The 11,589-nt window shown below is 42.0% G+C and overlaps 2 protein-coding genes and 1 pseudogene across 2 annotated transcripts in view; all 3 read right to left on the reverse strand.

The window, feature by feature from the left end:
* The window catches only part of galk1 (galactokinase 1), a 13,643-nt gene extending 4,349 nt beyond the window's left edge, over positions 1 to 9,294 (reverse strand). The window contains exons 1-7 of the mRNA XM_035668316.1: positions 8,981 to 9,294; positions 8,308 to 8,497; positions 7,916 to 8,035; positions 6,941 to 7,076; positions 6,634 to 6,815; positions 4,897 to 5,047; positions 4,426 to 4,588 (exon numbers count right to left, since the gene is read on the reverse strand). Of these exons, the coding sequence (XP_035524209.1) occupies positions 4,426 to 4,588; positions 4,897 to 5,047; positions 6,634 to 6,815; positions 6,941 to 7,076; positions 7,916 to 8,035; positions 8,308 to 8,497; positions 8,981 to 9,145 (1,107 nt within the window). The 5' untranslated portion in view covers positions 9,146 to 9,294. The remainder of the gene's footprint in view (positions 1 to 4,425; positions 4,589 to 4,896; positions 5,048 to 6,633; positions 6,816 to 6,940; positions 7,077 to 7,915; positions 8,036 to 8,307; positions 8,498 to 8,980) is intronic.
* On the reverse strand, positions 551 to 1,169 carry LOC118332889 (annotated as a pseudogene).
* Positions 2,018 to 2,712, reverse strand: LOC118332900 (BTB/POZ domain-containing protein KCTD21-like). The gene has a single exon (XM_035668337.1). The coding sequence runs from the start codon at positions 2,577 to 2,579 to the stop codon at positions 2,031 to 2,033; it is 549 nt and encodes a 182-aa protein (XP_035524230.1). The 5' UTR covers positions 2,580 to 2,712; the 3' UTR covers positions 2,018 to 2,030.
* Positions 9,295 to 11,589: the final 2,295 nt, after the last annotated feature.

Consider the following 11,589-nt stretch of genomic DNA (forward strand, 5'->3'; position numbering starts at 1 on the left):
AAAACCATTGTTTTCCTATGGTATGGCACGCCTGGCGAGGTATTACGCCTTGCTTTTCAGTGCAGGGCACAGAGTCACGCCACTCGTCAATGTTGCACTTGGCCCAGACAGCCTATCAAATCAAGCAAGATTTTGTTGCTGTTTAATACGCTGGTAAATAGGCTAGCTAGCTAGTTAGCGAGCTGATTGATGGACTGAGGGGTGTAGTTGGGGGTAAACCCAAGTAAACTCAGTTATCAACCTCTTTGAAATTATCCGGTAGCACATGCTGCCTCACTTCACAGGCGCATCAGCTGTTTTTTTCCCCCCACACTTTTTGCCAAGGCCTTTCTGAAGTGCCCTCTCCTCTAGCAATGCATCTCTGTCTGGTTTAACCCATAGAGGCCAAAAAACAGAAATACTTTTAATAACCTCATAATCTGCAATTACAAAATTACACTAACCCTAAGATTTGATTAAACAATTGAAGTTCTAAAGATAATTGGCTCAGTTGTGAGTAGAGAGAACCATCCACAGTTCATTAACTTGGCCTATTCTACAGCTTTTTAGTTTATGTTTTTTTTGCCCAAAGCTCAGCACTTGACAAGTCGAAGTGAGGTGCAGTTGAGAATTTCCGCTGGGTCTGGAGTCACCAGATCAACCTTGAATCCCTCAGCCAGAGACAACTTCAGCAGCTCCTCCACAAACCCCTGCATGTCTGTGATTTCACAGGGGCTCCAGGGCACATTCATGATGTCGTCCGGCTGCGGGACCTCTGGGTTAGAGACGATTAGCCCCCGGTAGCGCTGCTTGTCGTACTGGTCCTGCGGGAGTTCATCAGGCCTCGGCACCCACTCCAGTTTTAGCCGGTTCTGCCTCGGGTTGCACGGATGGGGGCTGGTGAGACCCTGGGATGTCCTGTAGGAGAAGCGCTCACAAAGCAGAGCCAGGAAGGCTCTCCAGGTACAAAAGAGGTCAACCGTGAAGGCTCGCACAGAGCATGTGCGAAGCTCATAGTTTTCTGGCCCATGGCGCAAGTTAAAGTGGAGAATGCGGACCTGGAACGAGAGGGCAGAGTATGCTGACTACAAAATCTCTGGAGTGTACACAACAAAGAACCGGTCTTTCCATGTCTCTGAATGTGCAAACACAGACACACATCCTCTGCTCATCTACTGTATATACACTAAACATTAGCTCTAAAGGTTGGTGAAGGCCAGTATTTTCTATTGTTTCAGATTTCTCTATTGAAAGCCACTCAATATTTCAATTTGGCTTAAAGGAAAAGTTCAACAATGTAAATGCACTGACTGACTTTCTAACTAAGAGTTAAAGCACTGGTTTTCAAACTATGGTACGTGTACCACTGAGCTGACTCTAGTAGTTACTACTATGAAAATACGTAAACTATGAGATTGCTGAAATGTAACTGACAATAACTGTAATATTTTGTCTCTATATCAGCACCTAAAATAAAGGGGTTAAAATACTGCAATTGTGGCTCCAAAAGGGAACTCTTGAGAAGAAAGGTGTGGATCAGGAGTACCTCTTTTCCACCAAATTAGCTCTGGTTTTGAACTGGTTCTGTTCAGGATTCAGCAACAGTCAACCAGTGCCTGAATTGGAACAAGAGGGGCCAGTACCCTTATTGAACACAACCCTAACCGTAATTTCTCTAAAAAAAAAAAAAATCTCAGTGCTAAGCTTGCTATTTGTTTACACAGGAATGCAATTTTAAATGGCCATTATTTTTTTCCCACCCATACTCCACACCTAGTCTACCTGTGATTGGCTCAGACCCTTACATTTCTTCTAACCTAACCACCAGAGTAGGGTGGTAATGCCAGTGGGGAGTTCGTACCTAGACTAACCCTAGAGGTGGCGATACTCATAGACAAAAAAAGTGTCAGTACTCAGTACCTGTGAGTACTGGCCCATTTCACGTAACAACTAATAATTGACCAATAAACCTGCCTGCTACGTGAACTGTCTGTAGCTGAATAAGGTCGGCCTATGCTAGTGTATTTTAATTATGGTGGAACTTGGAGAGCCTAATATTTTCCACGGTGTAAAAAGTTTGAGTTAGATAAGATTGATAGAAAGACAGGTAGACTATCTGTACATGACTTGTACAGACCTGTATCACTCTCAGACCGGCACATTGGTCTAACTTTAAAAACACGTACCTTGGAGTCAACATTCACCATAATCATGGCTCCTAGTGGCCCTCCTCTAAGGCTGAGAGGCACTGATGCCTCATAGTGCCGAATCTCCTCCAGCAGGGGCCGTATCTGGAAGAAGTCTGCCTCTCTCCGAAGCAGTTCCAGCTCTGAGAAGCCATGCGGCAGGTCCAGGGAGCTGGAGCGCAGGTAATTCAGAATGTACCTGAACACTTTTCCGTCACGGTCTATGAAAACATTTCCTCTGTTGTCTCTCAGCACCGGGATTTGTCCAGTGAACATAGCACCTAGCATCGAGTCCCGGCAGCGCGTCAGAGTGTCCAGGGTTGTGGTGTAAATTTCTCCACCGACGTTCAGTGGCACCGGGTCCTGTAGAGAATTCCTGTTGCTGTTGTCGTCCGGCGAGTTGAGGTTCAACATGTTGGAGGCGATTTTTATGAAGCCTTTTCTGATGTTGTTGTTAAAGAGAAGGACCCTTCTGCTCTGGTCAGGAATGCTGAGGACTGAGGGATGTGGAAGTTTCAAGTGTTGCTTTTGTGTCCAAGAAAGTCTTGTTCTCTTTGAAAGTTAGCCACAGTAGTAGAAAGGATACCGCCAAGTTAGGAAAGATGCAAGGAATTCTGCCAAGTCTGCTTCCAAAGCTCAAGATTTATAAAACCGGAGTTTCAAGCCTATAAAAAGGCTGCTGCTCTCTTCCCTCTCACTGTTCCTTCGAAGTAAACACATCATCCTTAGAAATACAGCTGTTTCCCGTGTTTTTCTGTTTACATCTTTGTTGACGTGTCTCCTGTAGGATTCTGGTGTCAGCCAACAGCAGGCCTTCAGTTAAAGCAGAAAGGCAGCGGGGGCTATAGTGACCAGACCAGCATGCTAATAACTGGACACTTCTGGCTCCGTCTCCACGAAGCTCGCTTTTATTCTCAGCTCATACCCCCTGATCTCTCACTCACACACATACACATACACACACACATTCACTCACACACACATTGGAGCTGTCTCAGCAAGACACGGGGGACTGGGCAATTTGTCTGAAATGCCCCCCCCTTAAAGTGACAGCCAGAACACTGAAAAGTGCTTTTTATCCCCAGTGAACAAATGAACAATGTCCTCAGACACTTTTCATTTCAAATACCCTTTGGAATGCAAAGATTTCCCAGAAAACAGAATCATAAAAACAGACACATATCCCAACTAACAGCAAAATTGACTTTGTTGCCGCTGCTGTATTATGTTGCAGGAAAAAGCTAAATATTTAAATCCATTATTTAAGTACTGTAACAAATATGATCTATTAAAAGGTCCAGTGTGTAACATTTAGGAGGATCTATTTGAAGAAATGGAATATAATATTCATAGGTATGTTATAATTAGTGTATAATCAGCAGAAAAAATAGGAATCATTAGAATGAGCTGTTTTTATCTGCAGAGGTACAGGTACAGGTACTTCTACAGAGTCTGCCATGTTGAACTGCCATGTTTCTACAGTAGCAGACAAACCAAACACTGGCTCAAGGTAGGGCCAGTTTCTCCTACAGGCTTGGAAGGCAAATGGTATTCAGTTGGTAGCAATCTGCAACTTCGCCACTAGATGCCACTAAATCCTACACATCTGTGAATGTGGTTCTAACATGTTACTGTCAGTCGGCTTACATTCGTGTTGCTATCAGAAGAGTAGTGTTCCAGGATTAAAGTCAGCGTAAATCTTCCCTTAGATGTTCACTAGGACTGCACAATTACAGTACACGTGATCTCTACAGCAGTGGTTTTACAAACCTTTTTCCTTGAGGTATACCTTTTCTATCATATACTAAATTGACAACCCCTGACTAAATTACATATTTTATGGATATTTTATATTATATTCAATACATAACAATAACATGAGAGAACAACTGACACATTGTAAAAAGTGAACTCAACAAGTGCTAGAAGTTTGTAAAATAAGCAATTTGGAAGAATCATTTCCTGTAAATATTGTTCAAAGATTAGTCTTCCTGATGTTTTTAGAAATGTTTTATACAATTCTCTGTCTGTATCATGTTTTTAGTTTTTTTTTAACAATCACACATACTTAATATACTTGTGTATATCTGTGTTTTCTTCTCCCTGATGCTTGTTCTATTAGCTCACTTTTTTACTGCAGTACAAGGGCATATAGGCCTTATTCTTTAAAGTTTTTCTACACACCTCCTGGGTGGGGGTCTGACTCCCAGGTTGGAAATGACTGCTTCAGTATATAATGTATATGTGTGTGTGTTTTAACCTGGATGTGTAGTATAGTCCTCTCGATGGCGTGGGCCTGCAACAGAGTCACAGTGCATCCGCCGAATCCTCCACCTGTCATCCGGCTGCCAAACACCCCCTCCACCTCCATGGCTGCCGACACCAGCTCATCCAGCTCCACGCAGCTCACCTCGTACAAGTCTCTGACACAGGGACACTGAGTTACCTCACAATTCAATTCAATTTCATTCAGTTTTATTTGTATAGCCCCAAATTATAACAAAGGTTATCTCAGGTCACTTTTCAAGCAGAGCAGGTCTAGACCGTACTACTTATAAAATTATTTACAGTGACAGTTCCCACCATGAGCAAGCACTTGGCGAAAGGTGGGAAGGGAAAAACCCTTGGACAGGCCCCAGCTCTAGGTGGGTGGCCATCTTCCTCGACCAGTTGGGGTTACACCGGACTCATTCTGTCCAAAACACCTAGGTGAAACAGATGTTAGCTGTACCTCAGGGAGTTGTGGCTCTCCACCATGAGCTTGCCGAATTCTTTGTAGGCTCCTCTCTTCAGGGCTTCAGCGGCTCGGGCAGTCCTGTCTATCTCCTCTATCACATGACGAGCTCTTTGATAGGTTACGTCATCCAGTCTGTCCTGTGCCTCTGAAATTACAGGTCAAAACTGCACGATAAGTGGGGTTTAAGAGTTTTATACATCCAAAGATTTTCTATAAAATCTAGACCAGGCCTCTAATTAAGACCTGCCTTTATTTGTCAAAACGTATAGCCGAAAAAGGCTAGTGAAGGAGACCCTGCTTTTGATTTAAGTTTTACGGTATGTTTCAACTTAATTGTTGAGTAAGTTTTAAGCAAATAAATCCGTGGCTTTCTTCAGTACCTACAAAATGAAAATACATAAGGAACAAGCACCTGAATCTCTTCCTGCTGCTTCCCACCAAGATGTCATTTGAGTTTTCTCTATTTTTGAAAATAAATTAGTTATTCTGATCAACATGAACCGTATGGTGATTAAAAATGAGGCGATAGAACATTTTATTGCAAATCACGATATAACGCAGCTTAGCTTGCATTATTGGGATAATCATGAATATTCTCACATGGCTTAAAAAAGCTTGACATGGGGGGCCTTTATCTTTCCAGTCATTCCAAACTCTTGAGCCTGTCAACTGTCACTTTGCCCATTGTATCTCCCACAAAAGAAAGTTAAACCAAATTTGAGAAAATTCTATGGATTCCAAACCAAAGAACGAGGTTCCTGATCAGTATCTACAAATAGCTACAAATATTTGCTACAAAGCTACGAATATCTTGAGGGGAAGTGCTCTTGCTAATGCCGCTCTGCAGGCTATATAGTTGGTTAGCTCTTAAGTAGTTCTATAGCACAACTGACCAGCTTAAAATGTAACTGAAATATCAGTTGAGATGCATAGGGCTGTACTAAATAGTTCAAAGCTTACTTCGTAATGTTGACATTCGAATTATAAATCAGTGTTCGAATGCTGCACAGGTCTGACTTATTTTTGGTTTAATAGTGTTGTTGGCACTTTGTACAGACCCAGGCTAACTCGTTCCCCTTGTTTCCAGTCTTTATGCGATACTAGGCTAAACATGTGTTTACCACTGACATATACAAAGATGGACAACATGACAGCCCTCTAGTAGTAAAGCCAAAACATCTCCATTGCCCTCTGGTGGCTGACTGTGGTATAGGACATAAAGCCTGCTGCCTCCATATTAGCAGAAGGGAAATCAGTTTTAAACAAAAAGATTTAATTACAGACATTAAAGACATTTTTCTGTCATGAACAGGTAGGTAGTTCCTATCACAGTGATGCATGCAAGTGTTCATTTTTCTTATAAGTTGAGTTTTAATTAGTTATTTAGGGGTTTCACGTCATGATTGATTTTTGGGAGTGAGGGGAAGTGGAGACGCAACATCCATCTTTCATATATCCATCTCCGTACTTAACACACAGACATAAGGCTGATATTGATTTTCATCTCACTCTTAAAAAAGCATTACACAACACAAATATTTCCAAAATGTTGAATTTTCCTTGAGGGAAAGAAAAAGAACAGCACCAAATCACTGGAACAGAGCCAGTAGTATGAGACACGACAATAGAGAACTGCATCAGTGGGATGGAAGAGGATATGATGGGGCAGGAATCAGGAAAGCAAGCAGACAGAATGGATCAGCACAGGATAATAAAAAATATACTTCACACCCTCCAGGTCCTTCATGGTAGCATCTCTGAGACTGTCCTTTCCCAGGACGGAGGCAGCCATCTCACACTGTCTGCGTCTCATGGGGTACTCACTGCCAGTCAGAGAGTGTTTCACATTGGAGTTGGTGATGAGAATGACCAGACCTGGATCTGACAGGGGGACGGGGGTGGCCTCCAGGGACCTGAGTCAAACCGCAAAGAAGTACACAATTTACAACGGTGGACATAAATATACTGGATGCCAAAACATGAGGAAGCAGTAATCTCGATGTTACCAAAGATTCTAGCATTAATGTACCCTCACTACCTGCAGTCAATGAGCAGAGCATGCCCCTCCCTGCCGAGAACAGACACAAACTGGTCCATAATGCCACAGGGTACACCACCATGAGTGTGTTCTGCCTGCTGACAGGCGACTGCTTTAGAAACCTTGTCTCCATCATCTGTGGAAAAGAGACAAAATGTCAAATAGATAGTACAAATCAATGATCACATACCTGCCCTTGGAGGGCCAAAACTGAAACTCATACAGTAACTTCAGTATTTTTCAAACTGGACTCCAAAGTACGTCCACTAACAGTGTTTGTTTTTGCCACTGACAGGCTCAGATTGTTATTCTAAGCGTCTGACAACATCATGGAAATTATCCCTACAGAGAAAGAGCCGTTGTTTTGCTGAGGTAAAGCCTTGGTTTGTCTTTCCACCATTCCATCAATCACCAACTGTGGTTTGGTTGAAATAAACTCCAGTGTGTATGATTTAGTGGTCACTAGCGGTGTACTTGCAGATTGCAACTCCCTCGCTTCAGTGTTTATTTAGCATTTAGCTGCAGCGGATTTGTGAAAATACCATTAGGATCACTAGGAGGAGCCAGAGGAACCTGATTATTTGACAGATTATCTGTCTTGTGTACTACTGTCAGGATATAGTGAATGTTTTAACAAATATGACAAAAAGTTATTTTTATAAAAATTACCTACTGCAGCTTTAATTTTTTGCTAGAAATATCTGTTTGGCCAAATCAAACCTTATGGCGCGCCCCACTTTAGCCCTGCTGTAGGTAAATCATTAGGTGTAATAAGTTAAGTAAAGTTGAATATTGAGACCATCAAATGCAGCAGGACTTCAAGTGTAGTTTATATTAACACCAATATATAAGTTTGCCAATTTGTCAATCAAATATTAGCCTTTCCTCAAAAATCACTGGACACTAACTATCTCTGACATAACCCACCCACTGACTATCAGAGTAACACTGGAGAGTCTCTAATCAGAGTCTGACCTGGCTTGAGCTGCTGCAGGAATGTGTAGAAAGCCACTTCCAGAGAGGCAGAACTGGACAGCCCTCCTCCCAGGGGGACACTGCTGGCTATCACTGCCCTGAAACCTGGGACAGGAGGAGCTGAAGCACACCAGACACAGACCGAGAGAGTGCACATTAAATAAATATCCTGTGGTATCCAAACAAGGCAGGATAAAAGAACATTTGTGAGATCAACAAGCTTCTGCTTTGCATCTGCTCTCTTTCACTCTGACAGGACACGATTTACTACCACAAGGTGAAAAATGAAAAATAAACTCCTATTAAAGTTAAATTAATATTTCTTTTTTAAAATTAGAATACCCGAGTGTAATGTTTTTATAGCTGTGTACAGTCATTGCTCATTTGTTTACCCCTGTAATGGCATATAACACCCTTCACATAGTTTGCCCAGCTGGGTAACCCTGGAGACAGTGGCGATCCATCACTGGACAGGCTGAAGTCCACCCTCCACGGCTCATCAGCATCCTCAGCTGCCGTTACCACGGTAACATCCTGGCCAGAGGTTTGACGCCCTACCACCACAGTCACCAGGGGCAGCGCCTGGCTCACCAAACAGAGACACATGCATCTGGGTGGTTATCTTCTCCTCTTTGTCAGAGAGGACATACCCTGCCAAACTCCATTTAAAAAATAAGGAAGTATTGAGTTTTATGCTTGTTACTGGAATATGGAACTATAAACTATGTGCTTATACTTGGTTCTGCTCTCCTGATAAATCCGGCAAGTAAGTGACCCACCAAACAGCAAAGGAAATCTTGCCATTTTAAACTACCACATTACTGCAAGATTACAAGTCAGTGCTTAAAGCTGCATTTTTTTAAAATAACTAATAGCTGCTGGGTGCACTTGCATGCCGAACAGTAGACACCTACAAACTGTTTTTGAAGAGGCCCAGAGATATGTCATGAAAACATGTTCGCCACCAAACAGGGTAACATTTAAAAGCCACATTGTTTGAATGACATTTGGTGCGACGATGATGTTCCGCTCGCTAGGGCAGCGAGTGAGCGGGCATAGTGTTACCATTGGAAGTACAAATCCCTGGTTGTAGTCAGTGTGCTCCCCTATCAGGTTGACTCTTCCAGGAGCACACACCGCCGTCAGAGGAGCCTCTTCCCCGAACTCCTGCCCATACAAACGCCGAGCCTCCGCAACCAGCTCGGGTACAGTTGGAAAGGAACTGGCCATGGAGCAACCGCTAGTTTAAACACTAATATATCTATAATATATCAAATAAATCATATGAAATGATATCAAGACGCTGAAACGACCTATGAAACTTACAAAGTGACAACATGCAATAGAGAGTTATTTTGACAAGTCAGGTGCTTTTCACTTCCTGGTTGTGTGGCTAAAGGAGTTTGTTGTGAGGTTGTAATTGGTGGAAAGAGGTCATATGACACATCAATTTGCTCGCAGGATTTTTGAATGGGAGCTTGTCATATGAATCTTTTTTTTGTTTAGATGAATTTATTGGAAATATAGTAAGTGAAATTTCTATCTATAAGTAATATTTGTGAGAAAGTTTCATTTTTCATTATTGAAATTCAGTTTAAAACATAAAATATCAACATTCAAAACTTATCTATGCATACTGTTCACTGTATATATTGTATATATTATCATAATTAGATTCTAATATTTATTCCAACATCCTTTACACGCTGCTCCTTTGCACCATTTTATGTTGTATGTATACTGTTTATGCTATTTTATTTTATTTTCCATTTCCAAATGATATCTGCCATCATTTGGGGAGGGGCGATCAAGATATGGCATATATATATGGCTATATACAACACACGGTAAAAATACTTTCCCATCCACCCCATCTGACATTTCCTTGGCTGCTTTCCACCACTAGGGGGAGCTAATGCACAGGTACAGTATATAGTCATTCAGTTCACACATAAACTACCTTGAGAGATTGAATTACTGAAACAGTGAAACCAGAGACACCTGAAGGATTTGTTTCTTCTTTTTTTCTGACACTGTCACTGTGAGTACAATGGAAGTCTGGGAGTGAACATTGTTTCCCCACAGTAGATGCACATGTAAGCTTTAGAAGTTAATTCATATATTTAAGGTAATTTACTAAAAATATATTGACAGTTTTTACACAGTTAACTATTTACATATTTGTGTTTGTGTTATTTACATATTTACATATTCACATATTCATCTTTAAAACAGCTACAATATTATGCTGAATCTACCCCCTACCTGTGGTTTCTCCTTCTAATTTTGGTTAGTTCAGTCACATGATGGTCAGAACGAGGAAGTGTTGTTGCTGTGAACTTGATGAAGAACAGTAAAGTGTTGCTTTATCCGTCTCCATCCTGCTGTTTCTTCTTATAAAGAGTGCTCCAACCACCACACATCAAACCCTCGCGTTACACACATTAGACCATAGACCCCCAATTTGAGAGGATTTTGTCTTGAGGAATTCCCTCTGTGTAAGTTTTTTTTTTTTCTACGTTTCAAAATGATGAAGTCACAATTAATAAGTCACATTACAATAAATACCTATACCTTGTTCTAACTTTCAAAAAATAATACAAATAAAAATAATAAAACAATGCAACTGACCCACAAATCTTGCCATTGTTATTACTGCAAGATTACAAGTCAGTGCTTAAAGTTGCATTTTTTTTTAATAACTAATAGCTGCTGGGTGCACTTTATGCAAGACGGAGCTAAACAACTTTAACAAAACCTTTTCCAGAGACATGAAAAAGGACATGGCAAACTTCAGAGAACACATCAACTGCAAGTTAAATTAAATTGCTGCAGATTTGAAAGACACGGTGGGCAGAGTGGCGGAAGCGGAACAATGAGTGGCGGACATGGAGGACTGGCGCGCCGAAGCTAAAGAGGTGCTACGCTAAGCCCTACACATCCAAAAAACATTCAAGTTAAACTGACAGATGTTGAAGCACTCTCAGGAAGGAACAATATAAGCTTGAATGGGATTCCGGAGGGTGCTGAAGGGACAAACAGCAAGAATTTAATGAAAGTTTCATCAGGACCGAGTTGTCCCTTCCTGACACTGAACTTGGCATACAGTGCTGTCACAGTGCTCGACCCCAAGCCACAGCAGTTAGTGTCTTCTCGGTGTGGACAAAGAGAGAACTTTACCATAAGGGGAATAGGGCGTATTTTGACCAAGACTACCCTGCAGAGATTCAGAGGAAGAGGAAGGGATACACACCGATCAGAAAACTACTTAAAGAAAAAGGTCTCCACTTTCAGACCCCACCTCCAGCAAAATTCTGCATATCCTACCTATACCAGCCCAGCAGAGGCGATGGAAGATTTGAAGCAGAGGGGATTGATTGGGGAGAGCAACAGAGAAGAGACCCCTATTGCATCTGCATCTATAGAGAGGCTGAAGAAAATCTCAGGTGAGCTGAGGTGGAGGCTGTGAAATCATACAAATACCTCGGGCTGTGGCTGGATAATAAACTGGACTGGACAACAAACACCAGCAACCTGTATGGGAAGACACAAAGCAGGTTGTACTTCCTTATGAGATTGCCGTCTTTCAACATCTGCAGCAAACTGCTGTGGATGTTTTACCAGTCTGTGGTTGCCAGCAGCCTCTTCTACACTGTGGTGTGCTGGGGGGGCAG

Source organism: Morone saxatilis, unplaced genomic scaffold (genome assembly GCF_004916995.1).
Source record: "Morone saxatilis isolate NCDOM2014 unplaced genomic scaffold, NCSU_SB_2.0 Contig1, whole genome shotgun sequence".
Classification (NCBI taxonomy): domain Eukaryota; kingdom Metazoa; phylum Chordata; class Actinopteri; family Moronidae; genus Morone; species Morone saxatilis.

What these genes read in the sequence shown, in the direction of transcription:
- LOC118332900 (XM_035668337.1), bottom strand. Translation starts at nt 2,579, where the DNA reads ATGTTGAACCTCAACTCGCCGGACGACAACAGCAACAGGAATTCTCTA.